We start from the raw sequence: 14248 nt of genomic DNA, 5'->3' as shown, positions 1-14248 counted from the left end.
GGAAGGGCAGAGTAATTGGCCATCTGCATTATTTATTGGAAGAAGTTTGCTCATCATGAATTCTCTGTACCTAAAAATCCTTCCCAAATTATATAACAGCAAAAACTGGAAACAACCTAAATGTCCCCATATAGGAGAATGTCTTTTTGAACAATATTTGTGCCCTAAGCCCAAATATCCCACTATTATGAATGTATCTAGGAGCATTATTTTAATCTCTGTAAAATATTAATAACTGTATCATTTGTAATAGAAAAAGAACTGGAATAATCTAGGTGTCTAACAGAAGAACATCTGAACAAACTAGTATATATCAATATAGTGGAATATTAAAATGCGGTTAAGAATGGTAAATAAATAATAAAAGGAAATATGGAAAACCATGCAACAAGTCAAATTTAAGAAAGCAGGACTGAAAGAATGATTCTTAATCTTTGACCATATAAAAAGAAAAGTATATGCACAAATGAGTGAAGGCACAAAAAGATTTGAAAGCAACGCAGAGGGAATAACTAATAAGTAGCTTTGGTTAAAAGTATGTTCTAGGGGCAGCTAGGTGGCACAGTGGATAAGACACCAGCCTTGGATTCAGGAGGACCTGAGTTCAAATTCAGCTTCAGACACTTGACACTAGCTGTCTGACCCTGGCCAAGTCACTTAACCCTCATTGCCCTAAAAAAAGTTTTTTTAGTTTTTTAAAAAATTTAAGTAGTTTTAAATATAGATTTAATTGGTTTTGATACTGTTGAAAGTTAAATTCATAATAAATGAAAGAATAACATACATATTAGTAAACAAATATAGCATGCTTCAATACTGATTAATTTAAAATGTCTTAAATATTAAGGGTACAGAACATTATTAATAATAAAATTACCAGAACAATGAATTTTTATTAAGATTACAATGAATTATACAATGGTATCTAATTTGGAGCAACTGCTGATCTCCAGACAATATAAAATATTGCTTTATAACAAAAATATAAGCATGAATATCATTAACTCAGAATCTTTTCTGATCCCTTGCCTTGGATTTCAAATTAATAAGGTTTTACTGTACAACTCTCAAATCAGCTCCATACCCCCAGTGGAATCATTTATGAAATTTATGGGATGATGAACTAATTTTCTTTTCTTTTTTGCAACATCATTATGAATAATAATAACTTACCTTATGTGGTACCATAAGATGTATAAAGCACTTTCCATACATTTCTGTCTGATCCTTAGGACAAACCTTTGAAGTAGTGCAATTAGAGTTCTCATATTCCAGATGAAATAGCCCAAATCCAGAGAGGCCCTGTAGTTTCCCCAAGGTCATGAAGCTCATAAATGGCAGGACTAGGATTTTAATCCAGGTTTTCTGATTCCAGAGGAAGTATTCTTCCTGCCAGATGAATCCTGAATGCTAATCTTTTGATAGATTTATGTTTAATTAGGTTTTGTTTTAATTCAGTTTGTCTAGATAGCAACTCTCAAGGAATAGTTTAAGGCTTTACCACAAAAATACATAAATCACTAAAATTTAAGAGAGTGTCATTTTCTCTTTCAGGTTCTCATATCAAGCTGTTCAAGATGTCGAACTTGTGACTGCCTTGTACACGATGAAGAAATCATGGCTGGTTGGACAGCAGATGATTCAAATCTCAATACCACATGCCCTTTTTGTGGGAATCTTTTCTTACCCTTTCTAAATATCGAAATAAGAGATTTACGACGGCCTGGCAGGTAACAACCTGTCCTTTTCTTTATATTCACTAGCTGTGTGACTCTGAGCAAGTCACTTCACCTCTGTTTTCCTTAGTTTCCTCAACTGTAAAATGGGGATAATGAAAGCACCTGCCTCACAGGCATGTCATGAAGGGCCAGTGAGATGTTTTTAATTCATTCAGTACAGTGTCTGGTGCTATATAAATGTTACTGTGATCAGAACAATTATTATTGTTATTTAAAGACTCATTTATTTGCATACTTTTTCTTTTAAAAATTTTTAAACATCTGTCATTCACATTTTAGGTACTTTTTAAAGTCCAGCCCCTCTACTGAGAATATGCATTTTCCATCATCATGTTCAAACCCAACAAGGAAGTCCTGGATTTCTTCATCAGCCTCAGGTGTTGCCATTTCTGCTCAAGAGAATTTTAATGCAAATAGGTAATTATGGTTATGTGGTGTTACATATTTCCACCAGTTTATATGTTCAATTTTAACCTTATTTGGTGATCTTTTACAGTGCAGTCTTAGTTTGTTAAACGAACAGATTCTTAGAGTGGACAATTTCAGAAAGGAGTTAGCTGTTCTGAACATCATAAAGAGAGCCTTATGAAAAATTTTCACCTCCTTCAGTTGTTTAAAAAAAAGCATTAAAATGGATCAGTAGACCAAATATATTAGGTTATAAACACATAAACTTTTCAGTAGAAAGGTAATATATTGAAATGTCACCAAAATTGATTGTAAAGTTTGTAAATATAGCGTTTTCTACTTTTTCAAAGGCAAAGTTCATAGGAAACTTGAAGCTTCAGATTATTATTTCTTTCCTTCATCTTTGCAAGAAATTAGTTTTAAAAATATGTATTCTTTGTCTTTATCTATTCTTAAGAAAAAATGTCCTCAGAGAAGACAAAAATACACATGAAAAATCAGATAAGGTGAGAACTGCCAAAGAAAGCCCCTCAGCAAGGTCATTAGCTCAGTCCACCAGACCCTTTGTCACAATGTCTTACTCTGGAAGCTAGCACCAAGAGCCACCCACAAGAACCCCTAGTGACTGAGGAGCTCCCTTTCAGAAAAGAAGAACAGATTTCTGTGGTCACCTGCACCAAGTTCAGGAGGAGCCCTTGACTCATTCAAGTATTGGATCTCTGTGTTCAGTGCAGGCCAGCCTTTCTTTTAGGAGCATGCCAAAGAACTCCTCTCCACACTACAGGTTATCAGGGAGCACCAGTGCCCCTTAAAAATATGGAAGAATGGCTTTTAGGTAATAACATAGGGAAGAAGAAAAAAGAGGAAAAAATAACAAATAACAAGGGAAAGAGTTGTGCAGAGGTGGAAGGGAATTCTAACGCATGTCTACTGGAAAAATATGCCACAGGGGAGGAAGGGGAGAAACTAGAACCAAGTAAAAGACAAGAAGCCCTTTCTGCTGAAGGGAATATCCTGAGCTTTTAAGATAAAAACAGTTGCTTTTGCTGTGAGGAATGATAATGATGCAAATCCATAGGTGCTGTTCAGGAAAAAGATCATCCAGTGAGTTTAGAAGGAAAAAAGAAAATGTTTCAGGGCAGAGGACCTGAGTTTAAACTCCAGTTCCATCACACAAGAGTGTGTGATGTTTGGGCAAAATCACTTCCTTTCTGGGCTTCTGAGTTCAGAAAAGAACTTGAAACTATACATGACTGTGTGAAAACATGATCCAAAAGTAAGAGAAAAGGCAAGTTAAGACAACTCTGGGGTTTCACTTCACTCTGCCACACTTTGTGTTGGAGGGGCTATGGGAAGATAATGTGGGGACTAATTTTTAATTGGGGAATGTTAGCTAAGTGGCTCACCACAATATTGGAGCAAGGAAGGAGGGAAGGAGACAGCCTCCCTCAAAACAGAGCAGGATTTATTTAACAAGAATGAACTTAAAAAACACAAACAGGATCAGTAGGATCAAGAGAAAAGAAATAAAATGGGGAGAGGGAAATTATACAACCTGAACAACACCAATGCCCAGGAATCAATTGAGAGCACACAGCACCGTCCTGTCGTCTTACAGCTTCAAGCTAGAATGGTGGAAAACCCTCCCTTCTTCCCAGCAGACCCCAGGCTGACCGCACACAGCCCCCAGCCAATTGGCTGGCCGCTCTGACAGTCACATGACTGCCCTCACTAGGCTTCCAATCATTATAATTTTGCCAGGCCCATGTAGGCGTTGATGAGTGGTGATGATGTGAAGTGCCAGAACCATGGCAATGGCTACAACCAGTGGGTGGAGCACTGTGCAGTTTGCAGAGCCCCAGGCCAGTGCACACTGAGATTTTAAAAAAAAAAATTATAGACAAAAGATGGGGTCATAAAAACCTCAAATAACAATTAATTCTTTACAACAAGTATCCTAATACAATAGTTGATGGACTTTTGAATTGACCCCCATTCATTTTGACTCTCAATTTAAAATTATGGAGAAGTGATTATGCTGTCCATAAATGACCCCAATACCAGGCATATACCCCAAGGATATAAAAGACAAAATATCACTAGTGGCAGTTTTTGTTTCCAATTCTTTAATACTACACTGGTCATGTCTATCAGTTGGGGAAAGGCAGGACAAAGAAAATGTGGTTTATGAGGAATCCAGAAAAATGGTGGAAAGATTTACGTAAATAGGTGCAAAGGGAAATAAGCAGAACTAAAAAGACATTGTGAAAAAGATACCCCAGAGGAAGCCAACTCTAAATAATTGAGAAAGCAGTGACAGTCCAAGAGATCAGAAAATGAAACTTCCCTCCTCAGGCTAGAGGGGAGGGAAACTAGCATGACAGAATGCCATGTACCTTGTCAGATATCACTTGATCAGGTTTTCATGTGACAAGGGAGAATTCATTCTTGAGAGGGTGGGAGGGTTTTCTCCCTAGCAATGAATGGTGTGATGTCAGGACTTCAGTAAAATGTCTTTTTTTAAGTATGAAAACAAACAGTCATGCCAGATGAACCTTATGTCTTGTTTCAATAGAGTTACTAGTTTGGTAAATCAAGAGAATCTGAAAATTTTTCTTTACTTAGAAATGAGAAAGATGAAAAGATATAGGCTAGACATTCTACAGTTTTTTAGGTTGGTTCAGAACCAATTGAATATCAAGCCCAAAGTGTAGTTAATCATGGAGTATTATCCGTTTGAAAGGGTCTGTGGTATAGTGCTATAGGTATCTGTGCATTTTCCTTGAGCCAGTAATATTTTTGTCAATGACTTGGGAAAGACATTAAAGTTATGCTTTTTCAGGTATGTAGATAACACAAAGCCAGGATGAATAGTGTAGAGTAAGGAACTATTTTTTTAAATACACACATTTACAAGTGCTTTAAATTAATACTTGAACTATACAAAAATTCAGAAGGGAAATGTGAAAAAATGTACTCCTAACACCTAAGCTAGGGAAGGATAAAACAAAGAAAGGACTTAGATCTCTATCACTGAAGAATGTCGATTTCAAAATCTTTACATAATAGTATATAACCTATATCAGATTCCTTCCTGTCTTGGGGAAGGAAGAGAGAAGGGAGAGAGGGAGAAAAATTTGGAACTCAAAATCTTACAAAATGAATGTTGAAAACTATCTTTACATGTAATTAGGGAAAAATAAAATACTATTAAGTTAAAAAAAAAGAAAGAAAAATCTAACAAAAAAACTATTGCAATTAACTAAAGAAATTATTCAACTTAACCAAAATAGATAGAGGTATGTTGCTTCAGTAGGAGAACAATTCACATAAGTAGCTGTATTAAAAACAAAACATCCCAAGCCTATTGATTACATCAATAAATATAAAAAAGGCTTTTAGCAAGGTACAGTATTCATTAATGCTAAAAACTCTGCAAAGTACCAGCATAGAAGGGAAATTAGAAATTAGAAAAAGTATTATCTAAAATTAAAAGCACTATTTGCAATGGAGAAACACTATCAATGTTCCAAATAAATACAGGGGCAAACCAAAGATACCCTTTTCCCCCAGTATTATTTGATATAATGCTAGAAATGCTTGCACACTAGTAATAAAACAAGAGAAAGAAGTTAAAAGATATAAAACACTGACAGAGAGAAGACAAAACTATCTCTATTTGCTAGTGAAAGATGGCTTTCTTGGAGAACCCAAGAGAATCAGCAAAAAATTAATTGATAAATAACTTTAGGAAAATATCTAAATACAAGATAAATAAACAAAAATCAACTTTTGATTCTATATAGTAAAAACAAACTCCAAAAGGAAATAAGAGAGGTTCTATTTAAAATAATTACAATAGGGGCAGCTAGGTGGCGCAGTGGATAAAGCACCAGCCCTGGAGTCAGGAGTACCTGAGTTTAAATGCGGCCTCAGACACTTAACACTTACTAGCTGTGTGACCCTGGGCAAGTCACTTAACCCCAATTGCCTCACTAAAATAAATAAATAGATAGACAGATAGATAGATAAGTAAATAAATAAATAAAAATAGTTGCAATATACATAAAATATCTGGGAGCCAATCTACCAAGATTCACTCAAGATTTATGAAAATATGTTTGCAAAATACTATTTTAAAAACTTAAGATTACTTAATCAGTGCGATGTTCATAGTTAGAATTCACTAATATAATCAAAGTAAGGATATGTAAATTAGTTTACATATTAGTGACATACTAATCAAACTACAAAGAGGATACTTTATCACGCTAGGCAAAATAACAAAATTCATTTGGAGGGAGAGGTGAGAGGCCTTGAGATTATGACACATGCAGATTGATCTGGGAAAGTTTAGCCTGGAGAAGAGGAATCTTAGAGAAATGGGGCAGGGTTACAGTGAGAACATGGGATCCTCCGTGAAATTAGCATAGGTGAGGGGAGAAAGACTAGGAATAAATGGCCTCCAAGGTTTCTTATGACCCAGAGATTCCATATCCGGGTCCTGTAGAAATGTACATGGGATTATATTCTTCTGCATAAAGGGATGTGCTCATTGTGTGTGCTACTTATTAAGTGTTGCCAGTTCTTCTTCCCCTCCCTCAAGACAATCTAAAGAGCAAGAAAATGGATGTGCCCGAAGTATTCAGATACCTGAAGGAAGGAGACAAACTATGAGCACATCAAAATGTCCGGTGTTTCCAGTGGCCAGGAGCATCAGCACCTATGGCCCCTTAGACAAGGAAGAAACAGGAGGCCAGAAGATGGGCCACGTTGTGTCTACAGGCAGTCTGCCAGCAACTTTGCAAGGAGCCACAGTATGTGCTTTGGTATTTTTCATTTGGACATTGATCCTTTAGCTATACTTCTTGTTTCTCTTATGCTATAAAGTCTTGTTAGTTTCATTTTAAATAACCTTATGACTAGCAAAGTTTTAGCTTCCACAATAAAGTTATAATGAAAATTATTACTTGTCTACTTAAGTGACAAAGTATATCGTAATAGTTGTTTGAAGAGTATTATTTTAAATATTTCATACTTGTATAACTGTTTTGTTTTGTTGTTTTGCAACAGGATTCACTGGGATTAGAGTGGGACCTTCCGAGTCCAGATCCTATTACTGTCCCATATCTCAGTCCATTAGTGGTATGGAAAGAACTTGAAAGTTTGTTGGAAAATGAAGGTGATAATGCGATAACAGTGGCAGACTTTGTAGACCATCACCCTATTGTATTTTGGAACCTAGTGTGGTATTTTAGACGTCTGGATTTACCCAGTAATTTGCCTGGATTGATTTTGTCTTCTGAGCATTGTAATAAGTATTCTAAGGTATGAGAGAAAAGCATATACTAAATGTGGTACTATAAATATTGTTCTTTTTACCTTGACAATTATTTGCCTATTCTCAATAATTAAGAATTGAGTTTCATTATATTTCATTTGTTCTAGGACCTTTACAGCCATAATGACTCTATATAGAACTTTTTAAAAATGCATTCCTAATTATTTCTTTCTTCCCCTCCGTTTGCTGTCATTTTCATCAGTGACTTGGATAAAGGCATGACATGCAAAAGCATGATGTGTGCTCATCCAATTTGTAGATGCCTCTAAGGTGAAAGCAATAGCTAACACACTAGATGACAAGATCAGATCTAAAAAGATTTTGACAGCCTAGAGCATTACACTAAAGAGGAGATGAGATTCAGTGGGAATAAATGGGGAGTTATACATTTAGGAACAACAACAACAAAAAGGCAACTTCCCAGGCATGATTTGGGGAAGGCATAGTGGTTTTTTGTTTGTTTTTCTGAAAAATGTCTAGGGGTTAGAGCAGATTGCAGGCTCATTAGGAGTCATCCTTGAGATGTGACCACCATATCTGACCCTGGGCTCTGCTCAGAGGCTTAACTGCCATACGTAAAGAGACGAGAGTCTTTCTGTGCCCTGCTCTTGACAACTCCGTTCAATTCTGGACACTCCAGTTTAAAAGAACATTACTAAGCTAGAAAGTGTCTGGGGGCAGCTAGGTGGCACAGTGGATAGAGCATGGGCCCTGGAGTCAAGGACCTGAGTTCAATTCTGTCCTCAGACACTTGACACTTACTAACTGTGTGAGCCTGGGCAAGTCACTTAACCCCAATTGCCACACACACACACACACACACACACACACACAAAGTGTCCAAAAAAGGGCAACTAGGATGGTGAAGGAACTGGAGATGTTTTCAGCCTGGTGAAGAGAATACACAGAGGAGAGACGTGATCACCATCTTCAAATATTTGAAAGGCTGTTGTGTGGAATAGGGACTAGATTTGTTCTGGTTGGCCCAGAGGGCAGAATCATGAATGATGCGTGAAAGTTGCAGCATGGGGAATTTAGGTTTTGATGTCAGGAAAAAAATAATTTCTCACAATGAGATCTGTGCAGAGGTCAAAGGAGTTGGTGGGGAAGGTCACTGAAAGTCTTTGAGGAGAAGCTGGAGGGGGAGAGGTGGTGAGGGTTATTTTGAGATAGAAATTCCTTTTGAATATGGATTGGACTAGATGGCCATGGAAGTCCCTTCCAACCCTCACATTCTCTGGTTCTGCCAATAAAGGAACAATAAGATTTTTTCACATCCATAATAGACACATTGTTCAGTTGTTTCAGTCGAATTTGGCTTTTCATGACCCTATTTGAGATATTCTCGGCAAAGATACTGCAGTGGTTTGCTCATTTTACAGATGAGAAAACTGAGGCAAACAGGGTTAAGGGACTTCCTTAGGGTCACACAACTAGTAAGTGTCTTAGGCTGGATTTGAACTCAGATCTTCCTGACTTCACGTCCAGCACTGTATCCACTGTGCCACCAATAGACACATTACTTACAATTAGCTCTTCAAAGTTTACAAAGCACTTTCCTTCCAAAATTAACATGAACATCTTAACCATATTGTAGGTGCTGTTAGGTAAGCTTTAATTAGATCATAGAATCATAGATACCTCCTTCTCTCATTTACTAGATGAGGATACTGAGAACCAGAGCAGTGAATGACTTGCCTCCAGCTGCATAGAGAGTCAGTGACAGAGCTAGGACCAGCAACCACATACACTCATCTTTTCACTACCACTAACTACTTAACTTTAAACATTTTTGACATTGTCATTTTTCAGCACTTTTACCACGGGTTCTAGATCTTAATGTGGAAGGTGTTTTAATTTTAATGTTGACGCATTTACTTTGTGACAACAGAGCATAATTAAAGTTTCTTTGTTGTTGTTCAGTTGTGTCCGATTCTTCATCACCTGAATTTTCTTGGCAAAGATACTGGAGAGGGGCAGCTAGGTGGCGCAGTGGATAGTGTACCAGCCCTGGATTCAGGAGGACCTGAATTCAAATCCTGCCTCAGACACTTGACACTTACTAGCTGTGTGACCCTGGGCAAGTCAATTAACTCTCAAAAAAAAAAAAAAAAGATACTGGAGAGAGGAGAAAAAAAGAAGGAAGCACATGGAGCTCCCAAAAGCCATCTTTTGGTTCTTCCTGCCTTTCCTCTCTCCCTTTCCTCTAGTCTTCCCTCCCTTCCCCCCAGCTCCAAGAGCCCAAAGGGGGATAATGTGATTTTTTTTTATATACACACACATACAGTATATCATGTTCATTCTGACTAATTATCAGTTTGTGTCTAAAAGAATTTACTGTCTAGGGAACTCCTCATATTATTTTTCTTTTTTTCCTATTTAGATTCCCCGTCACTGTATGTCAGAAGACAGTAAATATGTGTTAATTCAGATGTTATGGGACAACATGAAATTACACCAAGATCCAGGACAGCCCTTATACATCCTCTGGAATGCACAGAGTAAGTGTCTTTCTAAAAAAAAAAATCTTTGTTGACATACAATAATTATTTTCTTCAAGTAGCATCCACAGTCGTACAACTGATATTTTTAATGCCAATTTTTGTCTTTCAGGTCAAAATCGTACTCTTTTGTTTGAGAGTGAGTGTTATGCTTGGTGTTGCTAATGTGTGGATTTCTTTGGGGGGGAGGGGGCATTACAATGTGTGAATGTGCATGCGCATGTCAAAAAAGATTTCAGCTTTCAGCAGATTGCTTCATCCAGATTCCTTTTCTGGCTATTTACTCGTTTTCAGTCCTAGACTGCCAACTCAAGTGTTTTTAAGGGGTACTCTGCGGGGCAAAACATTTGTTGTTGCTTGTATGAAACTATGTTATATTTTAGGCCCATCTGGCACCCATTAGACATCATTGTTTTTTCCTTTATGCTATTTCCATAGTTTTATCTCCATTCCTTTCTTTGTACTAGCATTGTTCTTGATTTACTCTGTTGGTGCTTTTTTAATTGTTTATAATTTTTCTAAGTGCCCATCTGAAAAAATAGGCCATGGCTACTGCTTAATTATTTTTTCTTCTTTCTAGACAATGAACATTGCTTCATTTGTTATCTTGGTTCTTTTACAGCCCAAAAGTACCCAATGGTCCATTTATTGCAAAAAGGTGATAACTCATTTAACCAAGAATTGTTGAAAAGCATGGTAAAAAGTATTAAGATGAATGACGTCTATGGACCAATGAGTCAGATTTTGGAGATACTGAACAAGTGGCCTCATCTTAAACGACAGCGGTAAGAACCATTCTTTTAAGTAAGGCAACCTTAAAAATGAACATAAGGGGGCAGCTAGGTGGTTCAGAAGAAAAAGCACCAGGCCTGGATTCAGGAGGTCTTGAGTTCAAATCTGACCTCAGACACTTGACACTTACCAGTTGTGTGATCCTGGCTACGTCCACTTAACCCTCATTGCCCAATGAGCATGAGGTTCCTCGGAACAAATTAATAATTCTTTGCTTAGTAATTTATTGTCAGAACTGGTTTCACAACTATTTTTCCATGAACATGATTTCTAATAAACTTATTTTTCCCTAATATTTGGAATCTAACACTTTCCTCTCCCCCCCCCTTTTTTTTCCAGGAGTTTATATAGAGAAATATTATTTCTCTCACTTGTGGCATTAGGAAGAGACAACATTGACATAGGTATAATTCATTATAATAATAATGTTATTTTGCACTTATTTAGCTATGTTTTTCAGTACAAGTTATCGAGAAAAAGAATGATTATCATCCTATTTCATTGTGCCAACTTAAAAAGAAACAATAAATGTAAACTTTTATATCAGAACATATTTCTCCAAAGCCTTATCCCTTTAATATTTTTTCATGTAATATTAATAAGAATGCTTTGGTGAGAATACTGGTAAACTTAAATTAAATATTTTAAGTATATTTTTTATTAGTTCCCAAACTTTTCTTGGTTGGCTCACCTCCTTTTTCTTTAAGTTTGCCCCTTCAAAACATAGGAAGAATGTAAAAAATGACCATTGTTAGCTAGAGAGAAGGCAGTTTAGGACCATCCCATTTAAATTACTGTGGATGGTCATAAAACATTCTAAGGCTAGGGGTGTGGTACATCTGATAATGACTGTTATATTTACTGATAATGACTGTTATATTTACTGATATAGGTCCAATTGAAACTGAAACCTTCCCCTTCCCTGAGCCTTATTTTCCTCCTCCGTTATTGGGGTTGGACTAGATGACCTTTAAGGTCCCTTTTAGTCTTTGATTCTATAAGAAAATGATAAATAAATTTAACTGATTGGACTATCTTGATTTGGTGCTCTAAGACTTATCTATCAATAAATAAAATAATATATCATAAAATGTTTCTATAATGTGATCACCTCCTTGGTTAAAGGATCATATCAAAAGAATATAGATAGCAGTTCAGTGTTGGTCTGACAGGCCATTGTGATATTTGATAATACTAGTCAATATTTTCATTAATGTACTATGGATACTGGCATATAACAGGCACCCATAGCATCTGAACCTTGCTACACCAGACCAGGGTGGGAGACGGGGGAATAGAAGGAAGGCAGAGAATGTTCCCTTTTGGCATCTTGTACCTAGAACTGTAGGAAGAAGGAGCTCAGTAAAGGTGGCTGTTTGTTATGGTAACCTCTACTACATAAGCCCTTAAGACTTTTGGTACAATGAAAGCATTTGTGAAGTTGGGTGGCAAGATGTGTAATTGTGGCAGCAGACATCTTAGAGAAGAGAGTTAGAAAAGTGGCCAGATTTAAACAAGATGAAATTTAAAAGAAATATAAACAGGGTGTTTTGGTTTAGGAGAAAAAAACCAGAATGTCAAAATAGAAAAAGGAAGGAGGAAACAGTCTTTCATGCCTGTGTGCCATCTGAGGGCTAGTATTTATAGTTAATCACAGGGGCAGCTAGGTGGCGCAGTGGATAAAGCACCGGCCCTGGATTCAGGAGGACTGGAGTTCAAATCCGGCCTCAGACACTTACTAGCTGTGTGACCCTGGGCAAGTCATTTAACCCTCATTGCCCCGCCCCCCCAAAAAAATCTGAACATTCTATAGTTAATCACAAGTCTAACATGAATCAGCACTTATTGCCTTTGTAAGAGGAAAAAAAAAAAAAACCCTGATATTAACACAAGGATATGTAAACTGAAGACGAGGACATAATTCTCAAAACGAGCCTCTATTTTTACTCAGAAATCATTCAAATATAGAAGTCTCCAACTTCAGTAAAATTAGAAAATTCAGGAGTCTAAAATGCAAATAGAATTTTTATAATTTTAATTAATGAAAATCCAATTTCTCTGTCTCTTTCCTACCATTGAAAAAGAAATTAAAACAAAACCCTTCTCACAAACATCTATCTTCAAGCAAAACAAATTCTCACATTAGCCATATCCAAAAGAAATATGTCTTAATCTGCACCCTATTATTTTCCTTTCAAGCAGTGGGGAGCATGTTTCTTTGTGAGTTGTCTAGAATTATGACTGGTCATTCTATTGATCAAAGCTCTTAAGCCTTTAAAAGTAAGCAATAGAATTTTAATTAGCCTTTAGAAAAGCTAAATTAGAGTTGGTTAATCTACAGTTTTAGGACATTACAAAAGATTGCCCAGTTAGTTTTCAATAACCCTTTCTTTGGAAAGAACTTTCCCATTGCAAGACATGGGAATATGTTACAAATAGTATATTTTGAGAGAGTGTAAATTTAGAAGGTAAATAAAATTACCTCTAGATATCCTTTCCAACCTTTTTTGTGTTTCTAAAGTAATATCATACTTTGTTATTGATTCTACATTCCCCTTTAAATGTACATTTCTTTATCTGTGTGAAAATTTACAGATGCATTTGACAGAGAATACAAGATGGCATATGATCGTCTTACACCTAATCAAGTCAAGAGTACCCACAACTGTGATAGACCACCAAGTACAGGAGTGATGGAATGTCGAAAAATATTTGGCGAACCTTATCTTTAAAATAAGTTTCTGTGTATATAGTTACATAAATATGTGTGTGTGTGTGTGTGTATATATATATGCATATATATATACACACACATTATATATGCTTTGTACAGTCTGTGTAAAAATTACTACTTCAGTCTCTAAGAAAATTTCTATCTTCATTTTTTAAAAAATGCATTTGCAGCAGGCAGAAAACACTGATAAACTACAGATGTTTGAGGTGAAGAATAATAAGTGGGCTAAATGCTGCTTTGCTTCCTGGTCCTTTTGTTGTTCCACTCTATAAAGAGTTTCATGGTGGGAAAAAACCATAATTAAAAGTAATTGTCTTAAAAAAAGACAGTCTCTTGGAAAACCGTGATAAAAATCATGTATGAATACTAATAATTAACACAAAAATCAAAGGATCTGCTGTTTACATAGATTATTCAGATGTTATAAAGAACACAAAGTTGTATTATACATGTTTTAAATTGTTTATAGTAAGTTGATATTTTTTTAATTTTTTAAAATTACTATAGCAAACTTAAGATGAATTTAAACTTTAAATGAGCAATTTAGTGCTCTTCCTTCTAAGTCTGCTGCTATTTGGAATAAATAGTCCAACCTATTTTCAGTTGGGGGAGAGGAGCGTAGGAAGGAGGGGAGAACACACAAGTGGTCAAAAATGCCAACCCTGGCCCCAGTGTCATACTGGGTTCAGTTTGCATTTGTACGTTGGGAAGCCATAAGTTTGAAAGTGTGTGT

At 36.2% G+C, this 14248-nt stretch overlaps 1 protein-coding gene across 7 annotated transcripts in view; it reads left to right on the top strand.

The window, feature by feature from the left end:
• Nucleotides 1-14003, top strand: part of DENND4A (DENN domain containing 4A) — a 135882-nt gene extending 121879 nt beyond the window's left edge. For 4 of the 7 annotated variants that reach the window (XM_043982246.1, XM_043982250.1, XM_043982247.1 and 1 more), the window contains 9 exons: nucleotides 1555-1730; nucleotides 2019-2156; nucleotides 6754-6964; nucleotides 7221-7475; nucleotides 9872-9989; nucleotides 10102-10128; nucleotides 10612-10774; nucleotides 11121-11185; nucleotides 13377-14003. In XM_043982246.1, the coding sequence (XP_043838181.1) occupies nucleotides 1555-1730; nucleotides 2019-2156; nucleotides 6754-6964; nucleotides 7221-7475; nucleotides 9872-9989; nucleotides 10102-10128; nucleotides 10612-10774; nucleotides 11121-11185; nucleotides 13377-13513 (1290 nt within the window). In that variant the 3' untranslated portion in view covers nucleotides 13514-14003. The remainder of the gene's footprint in view (nucleotides 1-1554; nucleotides 1731-2018; nucleotides 2157-6753; nucleotides 6965-7220; nucleotides 7476-9871; nucleotides 9990-10101; nucleotides 10129-10611; nucleotides 10775-11120; nucleotides 11186-13376) is intronic. The other 3 variants (XM_043982251.1, XM_043982249.1, XM_043982248.1) reach the window with 1 other exon arrangement.
• The last annotated feature ends 245 nt before the right edge of the window (nucleotides 14004-14248 follow it).

This window comes from Dromiciops gliroides, chromosome 2 (genome assembly GCF_019393635.1).
Source record: "Dromiciops gliroides isolate mDroGli1 chromosome 2, mDroGli1.pri, whole genome shotgun sequence".
NCBI lineage: Eukaryota > Metazoa > Chordata > Mammalia > Microbiotheria > Microbiotheriidae > Dromiciops > Dromiciops gliroides.
This window is presented reverse-complemented; position numbering and strand designations above follow the sequence as displayed.